Source organism: Ceratina calcarata, unplaced genomic scaffold (genome assembly GCF_001652005.2).
Source record: "Ceratina calcarata isolate Rehan_Ccalc_2016 unplaced genomic scaffold, ASM165200v1 scaffold27, whole genome shotgun sequence".
NCBI lineage: Eukaryota > Metazoa > Arthropoda > Insecta > Hymenoptera > Apidae > Ceratina > Ceratina calcarata.
This window is the reverse complement of record NW_017149195.1, coordinates 903849-925813: the sequence shown is the minus strand read 5'-3', so window position 1 is coordinate 925813 and position 21965 is coordinate 903849. Positions and strand designations below refer to the sequence as shown.

Genomic DNA, 21965 nt, shown 5'->3' with positions numbered 1-21965 from the left:
TTTTTGTTTTATAGCTTTCGTTTAGCCAAGAACCCTTACTTGCTTTTGGATATTGAGCGTGCCGATTTAGAATTACAATGGATACTGAGTTCCGGTGGTTTCACGTCAAATTGGGAGGGAGTTATGACCATAAGACAATTTTTACAAGACAGTTTGAAAACTTTGCTCGAGACTGATATTAAATTTTGTCAAGTCGAGAACGTTGAGCAACACTTTTGGAAAATACTTTTTTATAATATGATCGAGATGTTACGAAAGGGCATGCCTAAGGAAAATACCGAAGGGCGAGAACATTACAAAAAGATCATGTTAAAAATTATCGACGATGGCACTGTATATTTAGAGAGCTTATTAACTGTTCTCGAAACTAAATACGAATTTAAATTGGACACGTTTCTCGCATCGTCAACTTTGCCTAAGGGTCTCGGGATCTTAGGTTTAGCCTTAGTAAGCGCGCAAAAGATATACTTATTTTTGGGTGACTTGGCGAGATACAGGGAGCAGGCAAATGAAACAAACAACTATGGAAAGTCAAGGCAGTAAGTACAAAAAGAACAAGACAATTTTCGGAATATAGCTTGTTTATTATTTTTACAAACTGTAACAATTTCTTAGATGGTATTTGAAAGCACAACAACTTAATCCAAAGAATGGGAGGCCCTACAATCAGCTGGCAGTACTGGCACATTATGCTGTACGTATTTTGATATCAAAAGCAACCAAACAGTAAAAAATATAATTTTATCATTTCCTTATGAATCTTGTTTATAGAGACGAAAATTAGATGCGGTGTATTATTACATGCGATCTCTTATGGCATCCAATCCCTTCCACTCTGCGAGAGAGAGTTTGATAGCACTCTTTGACGAGAACAGAAGGAAGGTACGCAAATATTAAATATTTTAGTTATAAGTTTGTATTAATACTAACTTTAATAATATTTTGATTTTGTTTCGCTGCCAGTATCTACATTATGTAAGTAAATTTCAATACTTGGTGTGATTTCTTTAAATAGCAATCATCACCTTAATTGAAGCTCGAATTAATAATTCCCTATCTTCAAGCTGCCTAATATACTTCAGTTTCACGTGCATTGATTTTTTCTGTATAGATTTTCTGTACGCATTCACATACTTTTTCACACGCTTATGACTTTTAATTGAACATACAGTCGGTTTCTCTTTCGACAATCACAATTACTCGGGAGCAAATCATTCTACGCTTGAAACTGATAGTATTCTTATAGTTAGTGATTTGAAACAGTAGAAGCATTCACAAAAAATAGAAATGTATAATTCAATTATTATAGAACATATAAACCATTGCATTTTGCTGTATTTTAATAAATCGAGGCACCATTTTCGTTAGTGCACATAGGTTACTAGCATGCGTCTGTTTGAACAGCTATAGTACAATAGAAATAGAAAGATACAAATATTTATCGAGCTTTTTATGTTTCACGATTACGGTGCTTGTATCTTCTATTAATATCAAAGAACAGAATATAAAAGACCTAACGGAATACAAATATTTGAAGGGACTTTTATAAAAACTGTACGATGACCTCTCATTTACGCTATACGCACTATGCTGTTCTCATTTCTATTGGTAACTGTACGTGTGGTTAAATTCTTGTGTATTTGAACAGTATGAATCAACTGAACGGAAACGGAAAGAGGAACGCGAATGGAAGGAACGGGCCAGGATGAAAGAGAAAGAAGGCGCGAATAATGTCGGTGGTGGATTGAGAAGAGAAATTTGGATTCACCCTGGTGGAAGACGAGTTCGTCGTACAACTACTGCAGCCACTGCCAACGAAGCGCGACTGTCCCATAGTGATTTAGAAGAATTGGTTCAGTTAAGCAGCGTCGAGGTAAATAAATTTTTTTCTGTTTCTTTGATCTCCACTCCCTTTTATCATTCTTCATTACAACAAAAATAAGCTACCCTTAAGCATCATACTGTATCAAGTTTAATTTCTTAACCCCTTCCCGTACTTTAGCGACTCAGACTCGCGATGAAGATTTTTGCCCAAATATGAATATCACGAGTCTGACTCGCGACCAGATACTTGGGGCAAACATAAATATCACGAGTCTGACTCGCGACCAGATACGTGGGGCAAACATAAATATCACGAGTCTGAGTCGCGAACAGATACTTAGTACAGATAGTACTTATAATTAGTACAGATAGTTTCGTCGAGCTAAATGGCACGGGAAGGGGTTAATAATCAAAAATACTATGTATTTTGTGTTCTAGGTGAATAAACGATTCGTCACATCTTACCTTCATGTGCATGGAAAACTGATCAACAGGGTAGGGTAAGTGATACTATTTCTCATATTAAAAATATTTACTATTTTTTAAGTAATTGCATAGCTTAAAACTGGACATGAAAATGATTGCTTAGTTTTATTTATGAATTCGATCAAATCTTACTTTGTCAAAGTAATCGTACGCATATAAGCAAGCAGCAAACAAACGTGAAAAATATTAAATATTATAGGAAATTGTCTGGTACAGATATATTCGAAAGCCAGGCATGTTTGGGATAAAAACGAATTATTTTGTTTTCATCGTTGTTTAAACGCACGCTCGTCAAGCTAATATAACTCAAAGGAACGATGTGTAACGTCCTAGTCCCGTTTTTCATTGAACAATATTTGTACCTGATTAAAACTGTTATTCTTCTTGTGAGCGTTAACCGCTGACTTCTTGTGTTTGTTATACGTCTTTCCGCTATACATCTTCGTACTTGTCGCAATTTTTCTTGCGATGTCTTTAAAATTATTTCATGCAATCAGGTTCTTTCTTTTTAAATTACCTATTTCACAATTAAATTGCGCTATACATGCATCATATGTTCTTGTTGAGCAGTGTTGTTATCCTCGCGTAGCGTCGTTCGTTATTTAAGGAAAGTTTTAATTGCTCCCAAAAGGACTATAACAGGGAATTTCTGCCTCAAAGGGTTCACCATATAACTTTGTTAAGTGTACAGATTGTCTCAGTATGTTATTGATTGCACCATCGAGATTTCGGTGTAGTGCTATCGATGCATTGCTATTTAAATGACTTATAATACAATTATCGGACGCGTGCTGTGTCCACGTAACAATTTTCATAATCCTAGAAAAGTTCCTCTGATTCTCAAGAAATGTGTACATATTGATGTCAAGCATAAGAGGTGTAGTTCGTTTGGCGAAAAGTTTTTGATCAGGATTAACATGATATTGAATTATGACACAAAATATAAACATATACATGGAGTAGGATTTTTAACTTTGGGCATTAAAGTTTCCCAGATCTTCATTCATTGTTATTTACAATTGACGAGGAACTTGCTAGGGGTAGAACATTATCCTCGTGGTGAGAAATAAGTGAGAGAGAAATGGCCTTGACAATGGTTAACGCATCTAGCTAGCTACTTCATGCTTATATCTGCGAGTTGGCGGACCGTGGCCAGTAACTCGTAGCTTTGCGGTTTGCGGAGTTATCTGCGACGAGCGTCATCGGTCCGCTGAAGCGGAGCCGAAGATGAAGAGGGACACGCTTGGCGTAGTTCACTAGTGCTCGAGTTGATGGTGCGGTTGACTGGCTGTCCGACTGCCCGACATTTGCATCTCGTGAAATGCCGCACACCCTTCTCTTCACGAGGTATCGTGTAACATGCGGGCAACGAACGTTGCTACTGTTTCTAACAGCATCAGTAGTGTAATGCGTTATTTTATTCGTACCTTTTTTCTTGTTCTCATATTCATTGATTATTATTAACTCGAGAGTTCGAGAGGTATGGATGAATAGGGTAGATTTATTATCATTTATTTTTAGCTGAGATGAATATGAGTACAAAATGTCTTTATTACATAAAACTAGCTATTACATAAACTAAGAATTTCATGATATATTACAGTTGGTCTGTTCTTCTATAAACATCAATGTTTCCCGATCGATTTCGTTTAAAAAGTGAGCTGTCGGTTGGTCATACCGTTAGAAAGAAAACCAGAAATAAAGAGTGAATCGAGTAGAAAAGTTTATCGCGTATACTCTGTATAATGGAGAGCGAAACCGATACTGGTTTATTAAATGCAATATTCCAAGCTATCGTGGCCTTTAGTAACATGATATTACGAGCATCCTAAGAACGTCGGGGAATACAATAAAAATCGAGTAATCTGGAAATATTGGTTCATTACCAGCTGCATGTATCGATAGTTGTATTGCCGTCTTACAAAACTAGCCACTATCAATAGAAATATTTCAATAATGAAGTGAATCATTAATGAAAAAAATAATCAACAAGGGTTTAATAGTAGAGGAGAGATGTTGCGCGATAAATGAATTCCTTCAACTTTTACGACGTATTCTACGGGACAATTTTCCATGTGTGGAAACGAACTCTATAGATTTCTAAGTGATACTCTGCGGTGTAGATTGGGCGGCACTTCCGTTTAGCGAAATACTGCACCTATAATCATAATGAAATGTATTCTTTCGATTATTTTTTTTTATCATTTTTCCTCTATTCCTTTTCGTCTTCTTTTTTACAATTGCTTCCTTAGCTTGGTCTTAATTCGTTCTCCGTTTCTCTTTGGCACCGTGATCCCTGGAACCCTATCGAGCTCGGCCGTGGTCTGAGCGTGGTGAACGCGTACGTTGCCACATAACTTCATGTTTTCTTGTACGGCGGTAAAAATGTTAATTGACAATTGCGTGGCGCCAGTGGCCACCGTCCCGCCTCTCTACCAAGCTACATCTCGCAGTGTTCCACGCTGCCACGGCAGCATCCTCTTCTTGTCTCTCTTCGTGCACAAATATATAGGGTGTTCCGTGCAGCGGAGATCTGAGAGATGTACTCGATTTGAATTAAGTCAAATTTTCACCGAACTCGTTCTCTATATAGTTCACGAGCAAACATTCTTTCGAGCAGTTGTCGATTGTACTTGCTTGCATTCACTTTATATTTTCTCCATTCAGGTTGTGAGAATCGTCGTTCAAATCCTCGCAGTAATGTTCCCGTTGAAGAAGAGAACGCGGCCTGGTTATTAAATATTGAGAACTTGTCGTTTGTTTGCCGCGGAACACCCTGTACGTGTGCACCTGTGTAACGTACATCCGGTGTATCCTGGCTGTAACGAACTTGCGGGTACCTTGCAAACCTCCGTTTAATTGTAGCGATGCCAGACGCGGTGTGTCTTACGTGATAGTTATAAAATCGGCGTCGATATTCAGGCAGCGGCCGTGCGGGGCGATTTATGTCCGGTGGTACCTCGTGGCAAAAAGGTGTTCCCTCATAGTTCGCGCCGGACGGCCGGCTTCTTCGTGGAATTTATCGGCAACCAGCTAGTTTTTCTCCGGTTGGACACGCGTTCGTCCCAGGCTTTCTAGAAAATTGTCCGGTGATCGTCTCCCGGCTTCTTCGACGTTCGACTCACCGCTGAAGTTCGTGCGATAGGGTGTTCCTCATTTCATGTTCCTCCTCTCTTCCCCTCGGTAGATGCCGTGTACGTAGAAGATGATTGATAAGTTGTTTTTATATTAATTGGTTTGATGGATTAGATGCATGCACGGGTTATTGATGCGTCTTCCAAGAACCGAGGTATTTTCACTTCCTTGTAGCATGTTTTCAGAGAATTCTCATTGTCAGTTATAACGTTATTAATCTCGTTGGATAGGATTCAGATAGATCTCATACGTAAAACAGTACATTAATCTTGTTTTATCTTTGCTGCCCAGAAAGGTGCATATACTTCAAATGTTTGTGAAGTTTAGACATTCTGCAAGTTGTATTCTCATTTTCTCGGAACACATATTACGTTAAGTTACATCTGTGGTATGCACGTTCCTTCATCTCGTTAGCGACCTCGTTCAGCTACACGGTAGATTCTCTCAATTCTGTGGGGGTGTGAGCCAAAACTATTCAATTTGTTCGACCGATTCCGCGCATAATTGGTTTCGTGGCAATCAGGAAGCGAACAGGCGGTTGGATCGATGGATGGGGTGGCGTGATCGCGGACGCACAGAGAGGACAGATGCCAGTTCGGTTCCTTGGAATATACTTACGATCTATAATTGGAATTGCTAGTGAACCAGTGCTATTGGTTAGATGGTTGTTACCGCGCGATACGTGCGTGGCATAGATACACGCGTGTACATTGCCTCTCGTCTCTTGATCCATCGAATGGGAGAGAAGGAAAGAGAGAAAATACTCGGAGTCAGAGTCCTAGGACTGTCTTATGGCATGTTGCTACATTGCTACTGGTGCCGTAATGGATTTGGCTCATTACTGGTCGAGCATCGCCTGGCTCCTCTGCTGTGAATTATACTCCTTCAACGACGATTTCTATGCACCCTTGTGTGCCCTCTTTCGATCTGTTTACTTGCATTTTTCATCATATTTCAATGACACTACTCTATCTGTTGCAAACCCTTTATCGTTTCTCCTCGTTGACGTGAAGAAACATTACGATTAATCGCCTTTTGTGTTCGACTTCAAATTAATATTTGGAATTCTATTTGTATTAAGAAAAAGGAGTTCCAGGAGTTCCGATTATTATCGACGCCGTAATTAAATCTATAAATTAGTACTAAGAAAAAAAGTAATAGGGGTGGGAGAGGGCTCGTCATTTCATAACACTTGTAAAGTAAGGGAGTGCCAGTGGCCTCTTTTATTCCACGGGACAGAGGTAGAAAAAGATGAACGAAAGATGGGAGAAGGAAGGAGGTAGAACAACGTCACGTATACAGATGCAGAAAGTTAAGTAGCACCAGTGTAAGATACGCTATCCGCTCTAAGACTCCGGCTGCCTAACACATATGGGAATCCTGATGGTCGTTTACCCACGGCCCCTCGAGTGACGACCCCGCCCGCTTCAAGGACACCCTTGGACACCACAGCCTCGGACCAGAACCCGACCATCTTCAACAACCAAGTGCACGTATACATATATGCATCGTGTGCCATGACTATCTGGATTCCTGTTGCCTGTCGATACCCTCCGATACCCATTCCGAAGCTGTCCCCGGCTACCGGTTGATGAACCTGTGACGAATCATCCCGCGATCTCGATTCACTAATTTTTTGTCTCCTTCTTTGTGTCTTTTAATAGTTCGCCGGATCTTAAAGACACTGGTTCGAATCGATATGTATCTTTTTATTTGCAAGGTAAAAAAGTTGAAGAATAGATGTTTAAGTGTTCTCCGTTCGTTTTATACTTTATATCGTATCATTTAACTTTTTTCGACCGTACTATACCTGTCGTATACGTGTATATGAGTCCCGTATATGTTCGCAGAATTACTTCAATTTCTTGATACAATAAATCAAGATCCGAATCACAGTCTCCAAACCAGCTAAATCCCTAATTTATTTCTCGACCTTGTTCGCTACTACAAGAAATTCTCATAAATTTCCGAATCCTAATCTGTCTCGGGGATTAACGTAACAGCAGACACTTTCTCCGGCAACTTCTTATTCAAAACAAGATCTCCGGTATTACACTCGTCGGACTGTTCCCTCTGTTGAAAGAGGATGCGCATTCTGATCATCCCCTTTTTCACCCTTTGCGTTCCACGGTTCCATAATGGATGTTGATGCTGCTTAGTCCCTTAAAACCGAATACTTATCTCGTCTTAATTGAACAATGCGTTCTCCATCCCAGGAATCCTCTTACTTTAATCCATTAGCTATCTTTACTCATCGTCAGACATTCGCTACTCTATTTTTCCACCAGTCATCGCTTGCTGCATTTTTTTAATATCATTTAAATTGTCCAATTTCAATTTTGTTTTATTCAGTTTGAAGTATTATTTCCATCTTATTGTATACTATCACGGCAAGGTGTCTTTGACGATGTGTGAGTGGGACTCTAGCTCCACTCTATCATTGATTCTCGACGTACTGGATAACGTATCTGGTAGTAATAATGCCTGCTCTTAACTCTGATTTATGACGGTCAATAAAGAGATCATCTATAACACCGTGAGCCGCTTATTAAGCCCTGGATGCCGTTGCTGCCGATGTTTACGAACTCTGTTTGTTCACTCGCGGCACTCACCGCGGTTCTCTTAAAGCGATAGGATTCCCGAACCCAGTGTTGCACCGTGCACCGGTACACATCGGATTTAGCTGTGCACGCATAGTCATCGGATTGGCTCGCAGCCGTTGATTAGAGCCCCGTTGCGATCGCCCCATCGCCGTGCCACCTTTCGAGTGCATCCGTTTTAACCCCGTAATCTCGATGTCTAGCTGAAACTGCATGGTCACGGGCTACACATCGCTCCCTGTTGCGTGCAACGGTTGTTCCCTCGGATGATGGTGATGATGATGCTCGATCGATCGTTTTTTCGTCGATCCTGTGCAGGCTAGTTGCGAAAATGCTCTCTCAGATCAGTTGCATCCAGGGGCGGGCACGAGTTGGGGGTGGGGGGTAGGGTTTCTTGCTTTCTGTTAGAATCGCACGATTAAAAAGGGGATGAAGGGGATATTGGCGGTTCTTGTTTAGCAAGAGGAAATAGTTCGCTGGAATGCTTGAAATTTTTTGGTTCACGGAAATTGGTAGGTTTTGCGAAATGGGTAGGTTCGAGATCTGCGCTGTTCAGCTTCTGACCGGCTAAAAGGAAGCAAACAAATTTGATGATTGCTTTATTACAGGGTGGTTGAAATAATCGTTCTGCGTTGCGATTATGAATACAGCTATAACATTTCTTTCATCTCGTTCCAATGATATTACGGATTACGAGAAAAGTATAGCCTTCCTAAAACGAGACTTGTTAGGATACACCGTTTCACTTTTTTCTTTGCACTAGGTAGGGAAAAATATGGTTAACATTCCAGACGCTTATAGACGGTTTTTTCTCAGACACGTTCGACTCGTTGAATTGAAATGCATCCCTAAGGATGCCTGTGGGGTGTACATAACAAGTTTATTGCGCCTATCAATCAAGGAACCTTCGATATTGACGCCTTGGGCGATAATAACGAGCCTTTAAGCCTGACACCTTATTACAGACCGCCTAGCTCCTCGCGCGTTGATGACAAGATAGATTTAGAAGTAATGCGTATCATTTCAGACGCACTTCCTACTATTTTCAGCGTTATGTTTCATCCTGAGATTGTGTTGTAATGTAAGTTGTAATGGGTGTGGTGAAGAACGTAGCGGTACTCATAAAATATCGAGCTGTTTGAATTATTACTATTCCAGCATATTTATAGCTTTACGATTTACGAATATAACAAAGATTCTTCGTTAAATACATTATTGTTTAAATAATGAAGGATTATTCACTCTCATTACATTCAATTTTTTATCAAAGCTAACTCGTAGAGAAGTAATAAGTCATGTAGCATTATCTATTCGTTTTCGTCAAGGTGCACCAATTTCCTAGCAATTTTATTCATAAGATGCAAGACTAAAATTGCATGTACGAAAGTCGATTTACAGTCAACACTGTTGCATACATAAAGAACAATGTTGATACTAAATCGCGGCTGTAATTTCAGCTGAATCGAACCTTACAGCAAGACTACGTATTTAGATCTTGTAATCAAGATAGTATCTGATATATTATATTTCTATTGATAGTCGATTAATCTTTGCCTGTAATTATGTTAAATCGTATTGAGGCGCTTGACCATGGAATCGGAGAAAGTGAGGACAATTTGTCTGTCGGTCTTTCGCTCTCCTCTCGCGCGATATTAAATTCTTTGAGAGACGGAGGTAAATCATACGTGGTGGATTATGCGTGCGTCACGAGACTCTAATTTATCGGTTTGATCTCGCGTAGGGTGGGTCTCGCGAAGATGGCAACGCGTGTTCCCGCGGGATGAGTTATCATTCAAATTGTAGGTTTCGATGAGCCATTTAAATGGCAATCTTCTTTACTGGTTTGAACAGCGGCGTTCGAAAAAAAACCCGGTTTTATTTTATTGCAACGGGTATTCCTCGATGTTGCACAGTGCTAAGTGGTTCTCTCGGCGCCACGAGCATTGCTTTTCATTAAATTTTTACTCGCCACGCAACCTTGTTACATAAATCATCGGCTTTAATACGCACAGTTTTCGTTTATCACCTTGCTAAGCTGGAAATTGCTGTAAAATGAATACGTCCTTCAAGAAACGAATAATCGGTTTTAAATACACTGTATCGTATTGCCACGTATATCTTGAAGTAGATCGATCAATCTTGCGATTGCATCAAGCGAAAGTGGATGTTTCCAATAAACATAAACTCGTTTATGACGGTAGAAATGATGTATTTATAGTTTACAATCCTTGGTTCTAAGTTAATAAAATCTAGAATAGCTGGTGAGCTGAATGTTCGCCTAGTCCTAGTGGTACTCCACCTATCGATGTCAGTGATGTAAATGTGGCTCGTTACGGAGCAGAAGGTTCCTCCGTGTGGGGCAACGCGCGGTAGCGTTGGCATCCTGACCTTAGCCTCTTACTTACACGGCGACCTTACCGTGGCCGAGGTGATTTCCTGGTGTACGCCTTTCCTTCGACGTTACCAGTTACTTATTGAGAGAACTGGGCAATCGCGACGAGCCACACGATTTATAGCATTCCTCGCTCGGGAATGAATTCGAGGTGAACGTAAATGCGCGTCGTGTGACACCCGACGATAACACTCGATTGCAAACAGTTGCTCGTATTTTCTTATGCATCTCATTAATGATGAATATGAGTGGATTTAGCGACAATAGAATATCACTGTGTTCATATAAAATTCAAATAAACGAAATATTTTCAAGAGGAGACATTCCATTATCGTATGATGTTTTTTAATTCTAAATTGGAGCAACGTATTCTTCATATTTTTTAAAATCGAGCATGACCCACGGTAACGTTCCGAGCTAGCATATATATTATTGAGTCTTTGTCCTAAGTTCTAGTCGATGATCACAATCATCTACCACATATTACCGCGCGCAATCTAAACCTTCGGATCATACTTCCCACGAGAAATTCCCAAGAAGAGGCAGAAGAGGAACACCAAGATGAAGCCTCAGAAAGAGCGTTCCAAATCCAGGTGAACATGTATGCAGGTGTATATAGAGAGGGCTCGTAATGGGAACGACTATTCTAAGGCAGTACACGATCGGTGATCAGATTTAAGAAAAATCGGGGTCCCTCCGCTTGGCAAGTTCGAGGATAATCCGTTAGCGCGATTATCTTGCGATCAAAAGCGGCGAAGTCGGTCTGCGAATGGTGCATACACTCTCTGTCATAAATACGAGGACACCTCTGAGTGTCGAATAAATGTGTACAAGAAAATCTGCCTCAGATTTTATTGCCAAGACTAGAAGACGAATAACGGAATATCAATTATGCCAAGGTGTGTCACATCTCAGTTTGATTCCATTTTCATCATTATGTTACTCAAGATCATTTTCACAATTGTTTTTCGTTACCCGTACTTATGAGCCGGAGTGTACGCGAGGATAGAGAAAACTACTATGAGAAAGACGCGACGGACGGAGGCGAAAGAAGAAGAGGAAGAAGACGAAGAAGCTGGAAACTTAATGCTCGTGGTACCGCGACCACGCCATACCACGCCGCTGCGGCGCGTCGGTATATCGGCGGAGGAATGGTTATGGTGCCCGGCCCACGCAATCCGTGGGTCATGGACCATGATCTATGGAACACACTGGAATACCCCGTTATGCGCTAAAGTGCAAACTTGTTAGTCATAGAGTTGCTCGGTGTCGATGGGACATCGGGCACCGTGCGCTTGCCCTCTCAATGCATCGACGCAACCAGCTCGTGCTCGAGGGAGACCTCGCCGGAGGTGTAGTACTTCCCGAGCTCTCCCTTCCCTCCATTCGAGTCCGCGTTGGTGTTCCTTTGTACCACGACTTCGAAACACAGACCGCATCTCCGTGACACAGCGACCACGGGTCGTGGGGATGCCGTTATGCCCTAAAGTGCAATTCTCCTCTTCCTTCGGCTTTTCTAACTCTTATTCCACGTTCACTGGGTCGTACTTCCTCTCTCCTTTCTTTAACGCAGAGGGTCTCGTCTAGGAATCCTCTGAGATTTTATTATCGATCTATTCGTGTTTCATTCGTAAGCTGGATCTTTCAATATTTATCTTAACTCTTAGTGCATAATAGAATCGATAAAAACTGTGCTGAGAAGTTTCAAACATTTTGCCTGCAGCGACGATACGCTTATCTCGATTACTCATACCTCCCAATTTTGCGATATTCACACCTCGTTGCAATTAACTTTGAAGTCTCGTAACGTGGCCATCAGCATTAGAGTGAATCGGTTACTTCCACCGCAGGATTTCTTACGCGTTAGTAGATTACCGAGATCAAGCTAACGGAGAGAACTCTCGTTGCTCGCGTTATCGGCCAACTGTGAGTCCGGAGATACGAAGGGTTCGCTAATGAACAGCCACCGTGCGCACGGTGAAGAATACCCGATCGGTGTTAATAATTACACCGTGTTTACTGTGCTAATGCGCGCAAGGTGGAAACTGAACTCGCGAGTAAAACGCAGAAGTCTTCGATCGTTCGACCACGTTTGCGTGCCGTGAGCGGGTCTCGCCGGCCACATCGGCGTAACATTATACACACATATGTATCTTGGTGTAATTACGACACGCGGATGTGCTCGGCTGCGTGCCAGTTCGCGTTCAGATTGCCCGCCAGGGCTTTAGTGGTAGGTGTAGGTACTAGTTGAAAATCGAGCGGAGATCATCGGACCGGCAGAGCGATCGAAGTTAACAAGAAAAAGAGACCGTGTATCAGCGTCCCGGATCGCGGGAAGTGATTTTCTAAGGGAAGTTCGTGACCCAAGAAAGATCTTTTTTGATTCTCGATCAAATTCAGCTTGGAATCTCGTTTCAACGAACACGAGATTCTTCACTGTTTTTACCAAGTGATTTAATAAATTTCTTCCTCGTACCGCGTTAAAAAATGTATATCTTCGATCTTCAATAATCGTTTTGTGACGCTCAATGAAAAACAAATAACTTGCTATTAAATTGACGATTCTATTATAATTATTTGGTTGTAATGGGGTTTTCATTATTTCTGATACACATTTATTATCGACATGACAGATATAACGTTCAATAATTATTAGTGATTGCAATGAACTGTGTTAATGACGAACACGCGAATCGCACACTGATTTTGATTATTAATACGATACTTCAATTAACTGCATGTATCATTATAGTATTAATTAAGTACGCAGAAACCTTAATATGTTTTATCATTATTACAAGTTTACAATACAAATTGTAGAACTTTGTTAAAATCACGGAACCTAATAGGAATTAAAAACATGCGACTAATTGTATGATGGAAATCATTAAATGAGTGCATCCTTGTATTTTGATAAAGTCAAATGTATTTCTAACCAGGTTCTATAATGAAATCAATGACCAGTGGATAATTTTAAATATGTACTTCCTATTGACTCACCCTATATACGAGAGAAAACGAGGTTGTGGGAAAGATAGTTACGTGAGATCTCGGCATCTTCTACGTGGTCTTGTTTACGGGAGGATAACACGGGCGTTCGGTGAGTCTTGCGGGAGCACCGGCGACGTTTCCCCTTTTATCATTCGAATTCAGGGGAGCAGGATTAACGCCGCGGAGAATCGTTCGCGCCGGGCCGACGTTAATTCGTTTCCCTACGTATCGCGTGTCTCTCTCGTCTCTGCTCGCTCATCAAAATCAATCTGATCCTAGAGATTTCTGTTTTTATTTTCATGTTGAATCTACTATCGGTTATAACTATTGTAATAAAAATTAATACAACTTTTTCTATAGTAATTGTTTCAATGTGTAATAGAATGTTTCATAGAATGATTAATGCAATATTTCGAACAGTTATTCATATATGCACTAATGGATATCACATTTCCACGTTAATGTTTTTGTTGTAAATTTGACATAGTAATTAACACAATGGTTCATATAATGAATTTGCAAATAATCGTTTGAAACCGAGATTCAGAGACCAACGTCTCAGATAGTTTATCTATCATCCATTGCAAAGTTTTACCAGCCGCCGCAGTCCATGAAAACCCGTCTCGCGGATAATGTTCGCGAAATCGTCGGCTCTTTTGAACTTCTCGCGGCGCAAAGATCTGTACCGGAGCCGCATTCTGCGGAGGCGAGCCTGAATCGACTCGCACGCGTAAGTTCCGGTATATCAGATGTTATAATTTGTCAGGAACAAACTCGTTGTCCGCCTCGCTCATTCTTTTTTTCGGTCTTTTCGGACAAGTCTCAAAGAGACACTCGGACCAACTTCCTTATCGCCAGTCACACCCACGCCGCGCCGCCTCGGGATGCTTCCGGCTCTAATCATTTGGCGAACATTTTTCAAATACGTTGCGAGAATAAGTTTCGTTCTCAAGATAAGGAAAGTGAGAAAAATTGTTGTAAAGTTTGCGGGTCATCGTACTCGTGCAGACAAAAATATCTGAAATATGCAGGATCTTTCCGGTTGACTACGTGTCACGGCTTCCCTTTCACTTATTCATGCGCCCCTGTTTCAAAGTCTGATAAATTTCGTGGATGCTATTTCAGGGACCGAACTGCTCATTTATGAATATTTGTCATTGTTTTATCATCTTCTTTCTGAATAGATATAATTCAATTATACACATTTACTTCCATTTGCATGGATCTTTGGAATCAAAAAACGTACATAGAATAGAAATTAAATGATCGTACCTATTTTTTTAAGTACAGCAATTTGTTAAGTACAATTTATAATTCTTGTTCCAGAATGGAGACGTTCCAAGAAGCCGGCGTCCAAATGTTAAAAGAGTTCCGGGCGCTGCTTCAACATTCGCCGCTGCCACTTCCTGGGACACGACTCCTCCAGCTTCTGGCGCTGAACATGTTCGCGATCGAGTCGACGCAGCTGAAGGGTAAGTCGACACGTCTTCCTTTCTCACCGCATGTTTATTTGATCTCCGCCCTCGAGGCTTTTTCCTGTCACGATTCGCGACACGTGACGTGGAAATAGGAAAGCGAAATTTTCGCTGAAAATGGCATCGAAGGCAATCCGTAGTTATTATAGCGGAATTATTCATACAGCTGTTACGCGCGAATCACGTTGCGAATGGTGTAGAATTTATATCCCGCTGAATCGCAATTGGAATTTAGATGCATTTAGACATAAAAGCGTAGAGAACTTTGTAGGCGTAAGATTTTTTATGACTTAGTTCGGAATAGTAAACAGATATTGATTGACTTCACGTTATCGAATTATTATCAGATACATTTGAAATGTAGTAACGTAGATAAACCATTATTTGAATAGATTTTTTTATAAAAATTCGTGGGGGTGGGGAGGGGTTGTGAAATATCGTCAATCGAAAAGCTTGTTCAACTATCAAAAGCATAAATTCCTTGTTCTTCAAAAAGCTTTTTAACAATATTCGTTGTCACAAAACAAAACTGTAAGAATGTGTTTTCAAGGAATCACCAGTCATTCATTTTTAATCCTCTTCAGAGTCTAATCTCGCATATTTCAATCACTGTCTAACGGGTTCGCAAATCGAAATACCTTTGCCGAATGCCAGAGTCGTCCTCCAAACATCCTCTCATCCGGCAGAAGTATTTCTCACATCATTATCCGGCATACAGAAACCTATCACCGCTGCCTAATCCCACCATTATATCCGTCGCGGAAAATCCATCGTTCTCGTCCCCTTTTCCATGCCGGGTAGCAATCGAAAACAGGAAAGAGCCGACGCGGCGCGGTCGCGGTGATAGATCGATAAAAGGCGCGTGCGTTCGCCAGCGGGATAGTGATAAAATGAGATGAAGAAAGTTGTTACGACAACGTTGTAACCGGTAGTTTAGATCGAATCTCTTTCACGGCCACGGCCACGGCTACAGTCTCTTTCACTCTCTCGTTATTTAAGCCCGTATTTGCTGCTTTTATTGTTTCACGTGGTACTGTCGGCGCTTGGCAGCGGCGCAACGGCCGCAATAAATCAGAATAACGACTACGCCTGCTGCCAAAACCCATTCGAATTCAATCCGGCGCGACGTATCGTTCCCGGGTATCTCCTCGTTCCCAGACGTCGCCAGACGACGCAAGCTGTCTTCTTCGTCGGGTACCGATTCGCGGATCAAAGCCTCTTTATCGAAACGGAGCATCTTAGCTTCTCGCTTCGATGATCGACCCTCTTATCCGCGTCGATTCCTGTTTTATTGGCGTTTCATGAGGTAATCGAATCGTTCTATTGACGTTTTCATCCAAGTCCCATCGCCTGTAGTTTGCTGTGAATCGATTCGACCATTTTACGGCCCATGATTCTATTGTTTGGCATTTAAACGAAGCCGAAGTTTTAAGCGATTTAATTTTGTTTTGCTCGACTGGCTGGTTAATTAGATATAAATCATTCAATATACTATTCAAAAATCGTGTGCGTCAATCTGATTGCTTCTTTCAATCAGACACGATTCATAATTCACAATTTCTTCACTCTCCAGTCATTTAAACACTCAATATGTCACCGGCAAAAAAAACGCGGCTTCTGATTTCGCTGAAATATATTATTTACACGAGATATACATATTCGTAAACTCGCATAGTGATGTCGCTGATTTGATACCCAAGAGGTATATCTCGATGACGCGACGTAAAGTTAAATGGGATGAACACATACGGTTTCTAGTTTGGGTCAAACTCATTTTCCAAACGCTCACGTTTTCTCCATTTTTTATTTTATGCGTTACGTTCTTTTTAGATTCCTTTCCACCCTCGATGTTTTCGGTTCCGAAATGTATGCTGGATTTACGATCGGTTTACCCCGACTGCTAGGGTATCTAGTCTGATGAAATGTCTGGTTGGGAGGATAAAAACCGAATTTATTTGCCAGACCAAGTACTATTTATTTATTTACGGTTTTTGATCGAATTTTATTTATTTATTTATTATTTTTTTTTTTAATTGATGAACCTAGAAAACGCATAGCTTATTTGAAATGCACAGAGTTTAGAATATCGACCAATATTCATGAACCGAATTTTTCTACGATTTTCATATAATTCGTAGAATTTTAAGAAGATGTAGCAGAGACAGTTTAATATCCCTTGGAGTCAAGCTAAGGGCAGCGTGACTCAACGGCAAAAACGGCAGAGCGACAGAACATTCCAAGTTTTTACAGTCGCGTGCAGGTGCTAGTCTCAAGTAATTATCACTAATTTCTATACGAGAACGAAATTCTTGCCATCAAAAACTTATCTTTTCGTATCAGATCGGAAGCCACTCTGATTGTCTGAATTTTGGCTGCTTTGTTTTGGATGTAAAAAGACCGTCTTCTCCCGGACTTTTGCACCTGTTCCCTTCTTCGGTTTTTACTCCGCTCTTTCGCAGAGAAACGCATTCTTCAAGCATAAACTTATCGTCTACGTCATTCCATTTCCCTTCAAGCGTTTCGTTCATCAAAATCGTTTCCGCAATCTCGCACCTCCGTCGCGGTTTTCTCCTACCTTCTTGCCAAGTTTCTTTCTAGCTAAGATAAAATTGCATTTCCTCCGTTGCGTATACCCGCAGTTTGGGTTTCCACGTATTTATACTTTTCTTGACGAGTGGATTGATTTTAAAGTGGAAATTATAAATGTGAGTTGTGATTGATTCGTTGTCTTAACTGAAAAAGTTTACTAAACGAAGCCTGACTCGTCTGTACAAAATGGAATCGAAAGTACGCATTTGTGGCGAGAGGACAGGCGTGGCCATTAGCGACACCGTTGCTTGGCAGTGAAAATCGATAGAGCGAACCGCAAGGACGTGTCGCGACGGTTTAAGGATGATGAAGCCAGGATCCTGAGGTTCCCCGACCGCAGACAGTATCAACGCCGGATCGTATAAGACCCGATTAGGGATCACATGAGAACCATTGCCAGCGGTGTTTACGATTTCAATTACTACCGGGCCAACCCCTACATCTAGCAATGTCAAGGATGAGGAGGCTGTACATCGACAAGTGTTGCGTTGTATCGTATCGGTTTCTATCTGGTTCGACGATCGGCAACCATTCTCCCGTGCTCGATCATACGAGCTGCCGGGATAATTAAAGCATACTGCGCGGCTAGTTCATCGAGCGAGAGGGTGGAATAAACTGGTTCGTTAGCGAGAGCGAGATCGGTGGCCTTGATTAGAGGTAACCGTACCACGACGACGACGTTACGTGGTACTTGTTTTTGATTCTGGAGGGTGCGTGTCAGGAACCTTCAGAAGTCGAATCGTTCAATATATCAATTTGAATTATATATTTCGTGTTATAAATGGAAGTAGTATCTCTCGGAACGCGTCGGCAATTATCTCAGTATATATTTTGTATTATCTGCTGGGCAGAAAACGTACACATACTCGCAATCACAATCGCGTTTCACAGCCGGCCACGGGATAATCTCGAAGCGAGAAAAAGCGAATCGAATCTTTTCATAGAGCGTGAGCCATCCTCGCATTCGTTCTCGGTTAAACAGCATTTTTCGCTGGTTTTAATCTCCCATTCGCCGGGGACGGGACTTTTTCACGTGCAACAGTTTCGCCAACGACTAAAAACGAAACGTCCGTTTTCTCGGGTCGAATCGTCGAGTCATCCTTGAGACATCCATCAGATCCACTTTGTCGAGGAATTGAAAGCGCTCGGTAGAGGAGAGTCAGTCGACGGTCGGAGTGGTAGCCGAAGATATTGCACACGGGGCAAGATAATCCACGTCTCACCGGCTACTTCAACCACGATGAAGAGATTCCTCCGCGGAAGGAAAAGGGTAAACGACCTTACCCGGCACCTTCGCGTATATACCTATACATTTAGGTACGTATCTAGAGACGCGGCTGCTCGAAACACGGGGTTCGGTCGTTACCAATCATGCTTCTCGGATATCTAAGAAAGGCAGCAGTAGTGCAGATTACAGGTATAGCTACCACTGGAATTGTAGTTTTCATCATTTGATTCGTCTTTTGATTCCATTTGCCTCGGCACGACTCGGCTTCGAGTTCTACTTTGCCTAATATCGCGATACACGTTTATATTGTATACCTTCTCCAAGGTATTAGACGATCTTCCTCTTATTCTTCTTCTTTATGATTAATATAATTAATTGATATTAGCTCATTAATTTCTATTATTTATATATCATAATAGTTCCATTGATATTGTGTGATAAAAAAATTTGAATCAGGAGAGTTTGGTTCGAATATGCCGAAAGGAGTGTAAAGATCGTTTGAAGACGTGGATTCTCGCGTCGGAGTTTATCTAATTACGTCTAACTGTACCGCACATAAGACGAGTATTATTTGCGATAATATGATAGACACAGCCGGCTAATTCTCTCATCATTTTGTAGGTAATTCTCTTGGGTTTTCTTTTTCTTATCTTACTTTCATTATATCGTTGTCCTTCCTTTTCCCACGCGGCAGGCTTTAGCTTCCTACGATTTAACTTCGTTCTCATGTATCTAATGGATTGAAGGTTTCTTTCGATTGACTGATAGAAAAGAGAGAAGATGAGGACGAGATAGGATGATGTATTCGATAACTCAATTATTATTTCGGTATCATGGATTAAGAGTGGAAGAATGTTTCGTAATTATGTTGTTCGAAAATAATAGTCAGATTTAAAAGGTGATAGGACATCAGAGAAAAGTGATAAACTACGGTTTGTGTATTTCTAGCTGAAAGTTTATGTAGAAGTCGTGGAATTATTGAACATAAGAGATGTGCAGTTTTAATAGTTCCATAATAAAAAATTCTGAATTTTGAATTGACTCGGGACAAATGCGTCGATTTAGTATGACGGACTTATTTGAGTTAACTTCTGAGCGTTGTCTTACCTGGAGGAAAATTTTAATAACCGCGAGACGGTGAAATTCGCAAATGACGCATCTCGAATCACTTACTCACCGCGAAAGGTGCGTTTAAGTGCGTCGATGCGACGATCTGCTCGGTTGAGAAACGAAGCAAAATACTTAGCTCGCTCGAGGTATACCCGAGGGCAGGCAACGAACGAACAATCATACCAACATCGAGACTAATGTACCTAATGTCTATAATCTCGGATCATCTGCATTCTACCGTGTACCGTGTACCGTGTACTGTGTGTATGCCTCTTTTCCACGTACTCGACATTAGCGTCGTTTCCTGCCCAACACTCGCCTCATTCATTCTCTTTTTCTCTCGTTGGATTTTCGAAAGTGTAACTCTGCTGCGAGGCGGTCGAACGTTTCGCAGTTTCGTGGTTAACCGCTGTTATTAAATTCCCTCATTGTTTTTACCTTTGTTCCCTGACGGTCGCTACCATTTTTATTGACCACGTTCCCTCCGGGGATCGTTTAAAGGGTACAGGACCCCTTATATTTGATGAGCGTTGATTAAGTTGTTCAGGCCTCTGTGAAATTTAGGTTTTCCGGTTTCGTTCGTTCGGGAACGTTGCGAGATCGAGTGGGAGCATAGTGGGAGTGATCTGTCAGTCAGCTTCTTCTTATTTCGCGTGTGCTATTTTCATATTGGTAGAAATTATATTGTGGGTTGGTATAAAAAATTGTATAAACTTTTCTCGATACGAGATGTAGGAAATTTAAAAACAAGTAGTACAGGTCAATAATAAATGCTTGCACCAACAGATTGACGTTTATTAATGCTTATTCTACAGAAAAATGAAAAGCTGGTATGTTGATAAGTAGAAAAACTTCTGTGCTCGTTCATCAAAATCTGGGGAAAATTTTTTCACGTATGTGGATGCAGGCATGCTTTACATGCCGCATGGAACCGTGATACTTCTCTAGAAGAACGAAGTCGCTCACATTCGAAACATTCCCAAGTGTAACCGCCTCACGTATGCTCTGCGCGAAGTTAAAAATTCTTCGTGCTTCGAGAAACGCGTATTTCCTTCGCCAGAATCGTTCGGTATACAAAACGAGTACGGCGCCACGTTTTTTCCACTTCACAGATTTCGGTTTAACTCTACTTTTTCTGATAACAAATTCATTTATGGACAACGCAATGTAACAACACGATACAAAATAAGTAAACACGTTAAAAAGTTAAATTGTGTAACAAGTAAAATCAGAATTAATCACACAAGACGTTGCAATTTTTATTCAATGCAGAAGGAGATTACAGTTCATACACCCTACGCGCGTAAATCGAGGTTCTCACGTTTTCTGAAAAGAATTTCTCGGTAACTTCAAGCTTAGCTTCGAAAAAGAAGTGCCGTTCGAAACTTCGACTGAAAAAAGTGTCGCGGGTATGCGGCTCACGCGCGCGAATCCGAAGTTATATGTATTACCGATCGGCAGAGTTGGACGAATCGTTTCTGAGAAACTCGCAGCACGGAGGCTTCGTTGGCATAAATTATCGAAAAGTACAGCTCTCGAAAATCCACCGTCCGTGCGCCTAAGCGTACTCCACTTGAAATTGCCTCTCTAAAACACGAGAATTATTGGTTCTACTTCTGCCTCGCTCTTCGTCCGATCCATAGCGGTTTTCAATTTGACTTTTTCTCTCATCCCGTGTGCTCTCATACATCATTTGGGCTATTGTAAGAGTGTCTCGTGTTCGCTAGGAGTAATTTCATTCCGGACAAACGGTAAGGTAAGAAGCTTTCTCATTCCAGTTCCCGTTGAAAAGGAACGGCTCTTGATGGTAGCAAAAGCTCGCCGCGATGGTAATGTTACTGTTACCTGAGGCGAATGAGAGATATACTTGAGGTAATATTTTCTTTGTCAATTTAATGTAGATTGATAAAGAGGTATATTCTATTTGAGAGTTTCCCACCTCTATCGGAAAAGATAATTATAGAAGTCAGTCTAAAACTAGTATCCTGTCTGGATTTCTGGTTTCTATTTCGCATCTATCTATAATGATGGCACGTTGTCCATCTACACGCGTGGCCCGCTCGCTGATTGCGGTACAGTGACCTTTGAACTTCGCGTCCGTCGCAGACGCGTCCACATCCGAATATTATCGCATC

General features: G+C 41.2%; 1 protein-coding gene across 7 annotated transcripts in view; it reads left to right on the top strand.

The window, feature by feature from the left end:
* The window catches only part of LOC108623467 (telomerase-binding protein EST1A), a 171711-nt gene that overhangs the window by 4015 nt on the left and 145731 nt on the right, over positions 1-21965 (top strand). For 6 of the 7 annotated variants that reach the window (XR_003388982.1, XR_003388981.1, XR_003388980.1 and 3 more), the window contains exons 10-16: positions 15-539; positions 616-694; positions 772-882; positions 964-975; positions 1649-1873; positions 2263-2324; positions 14755-14900. Coding sequence is in view for 4 of the 7 variants with exons in the window: in XM_026812331.1 (XP_026668132.1) it covers positions 15-539; positions 616-694; positions 772-882; positions 964-975; positions 1649-1873; positions 2263-2324; positions 14755-14900 (1160 nt within the window). In the remaining 3 variants the exon portion in view is untranslated. The remainder of the gene's footprint in view (positions 1-14; positions 540-615; positions 695-771; positions 883-963; positions 976-1648; positions 1874-2262; positions 2325-14754; positions 14901-21965) is intronic. The other variant, XM_018022002.2, reaches the window with a different exon arrangement.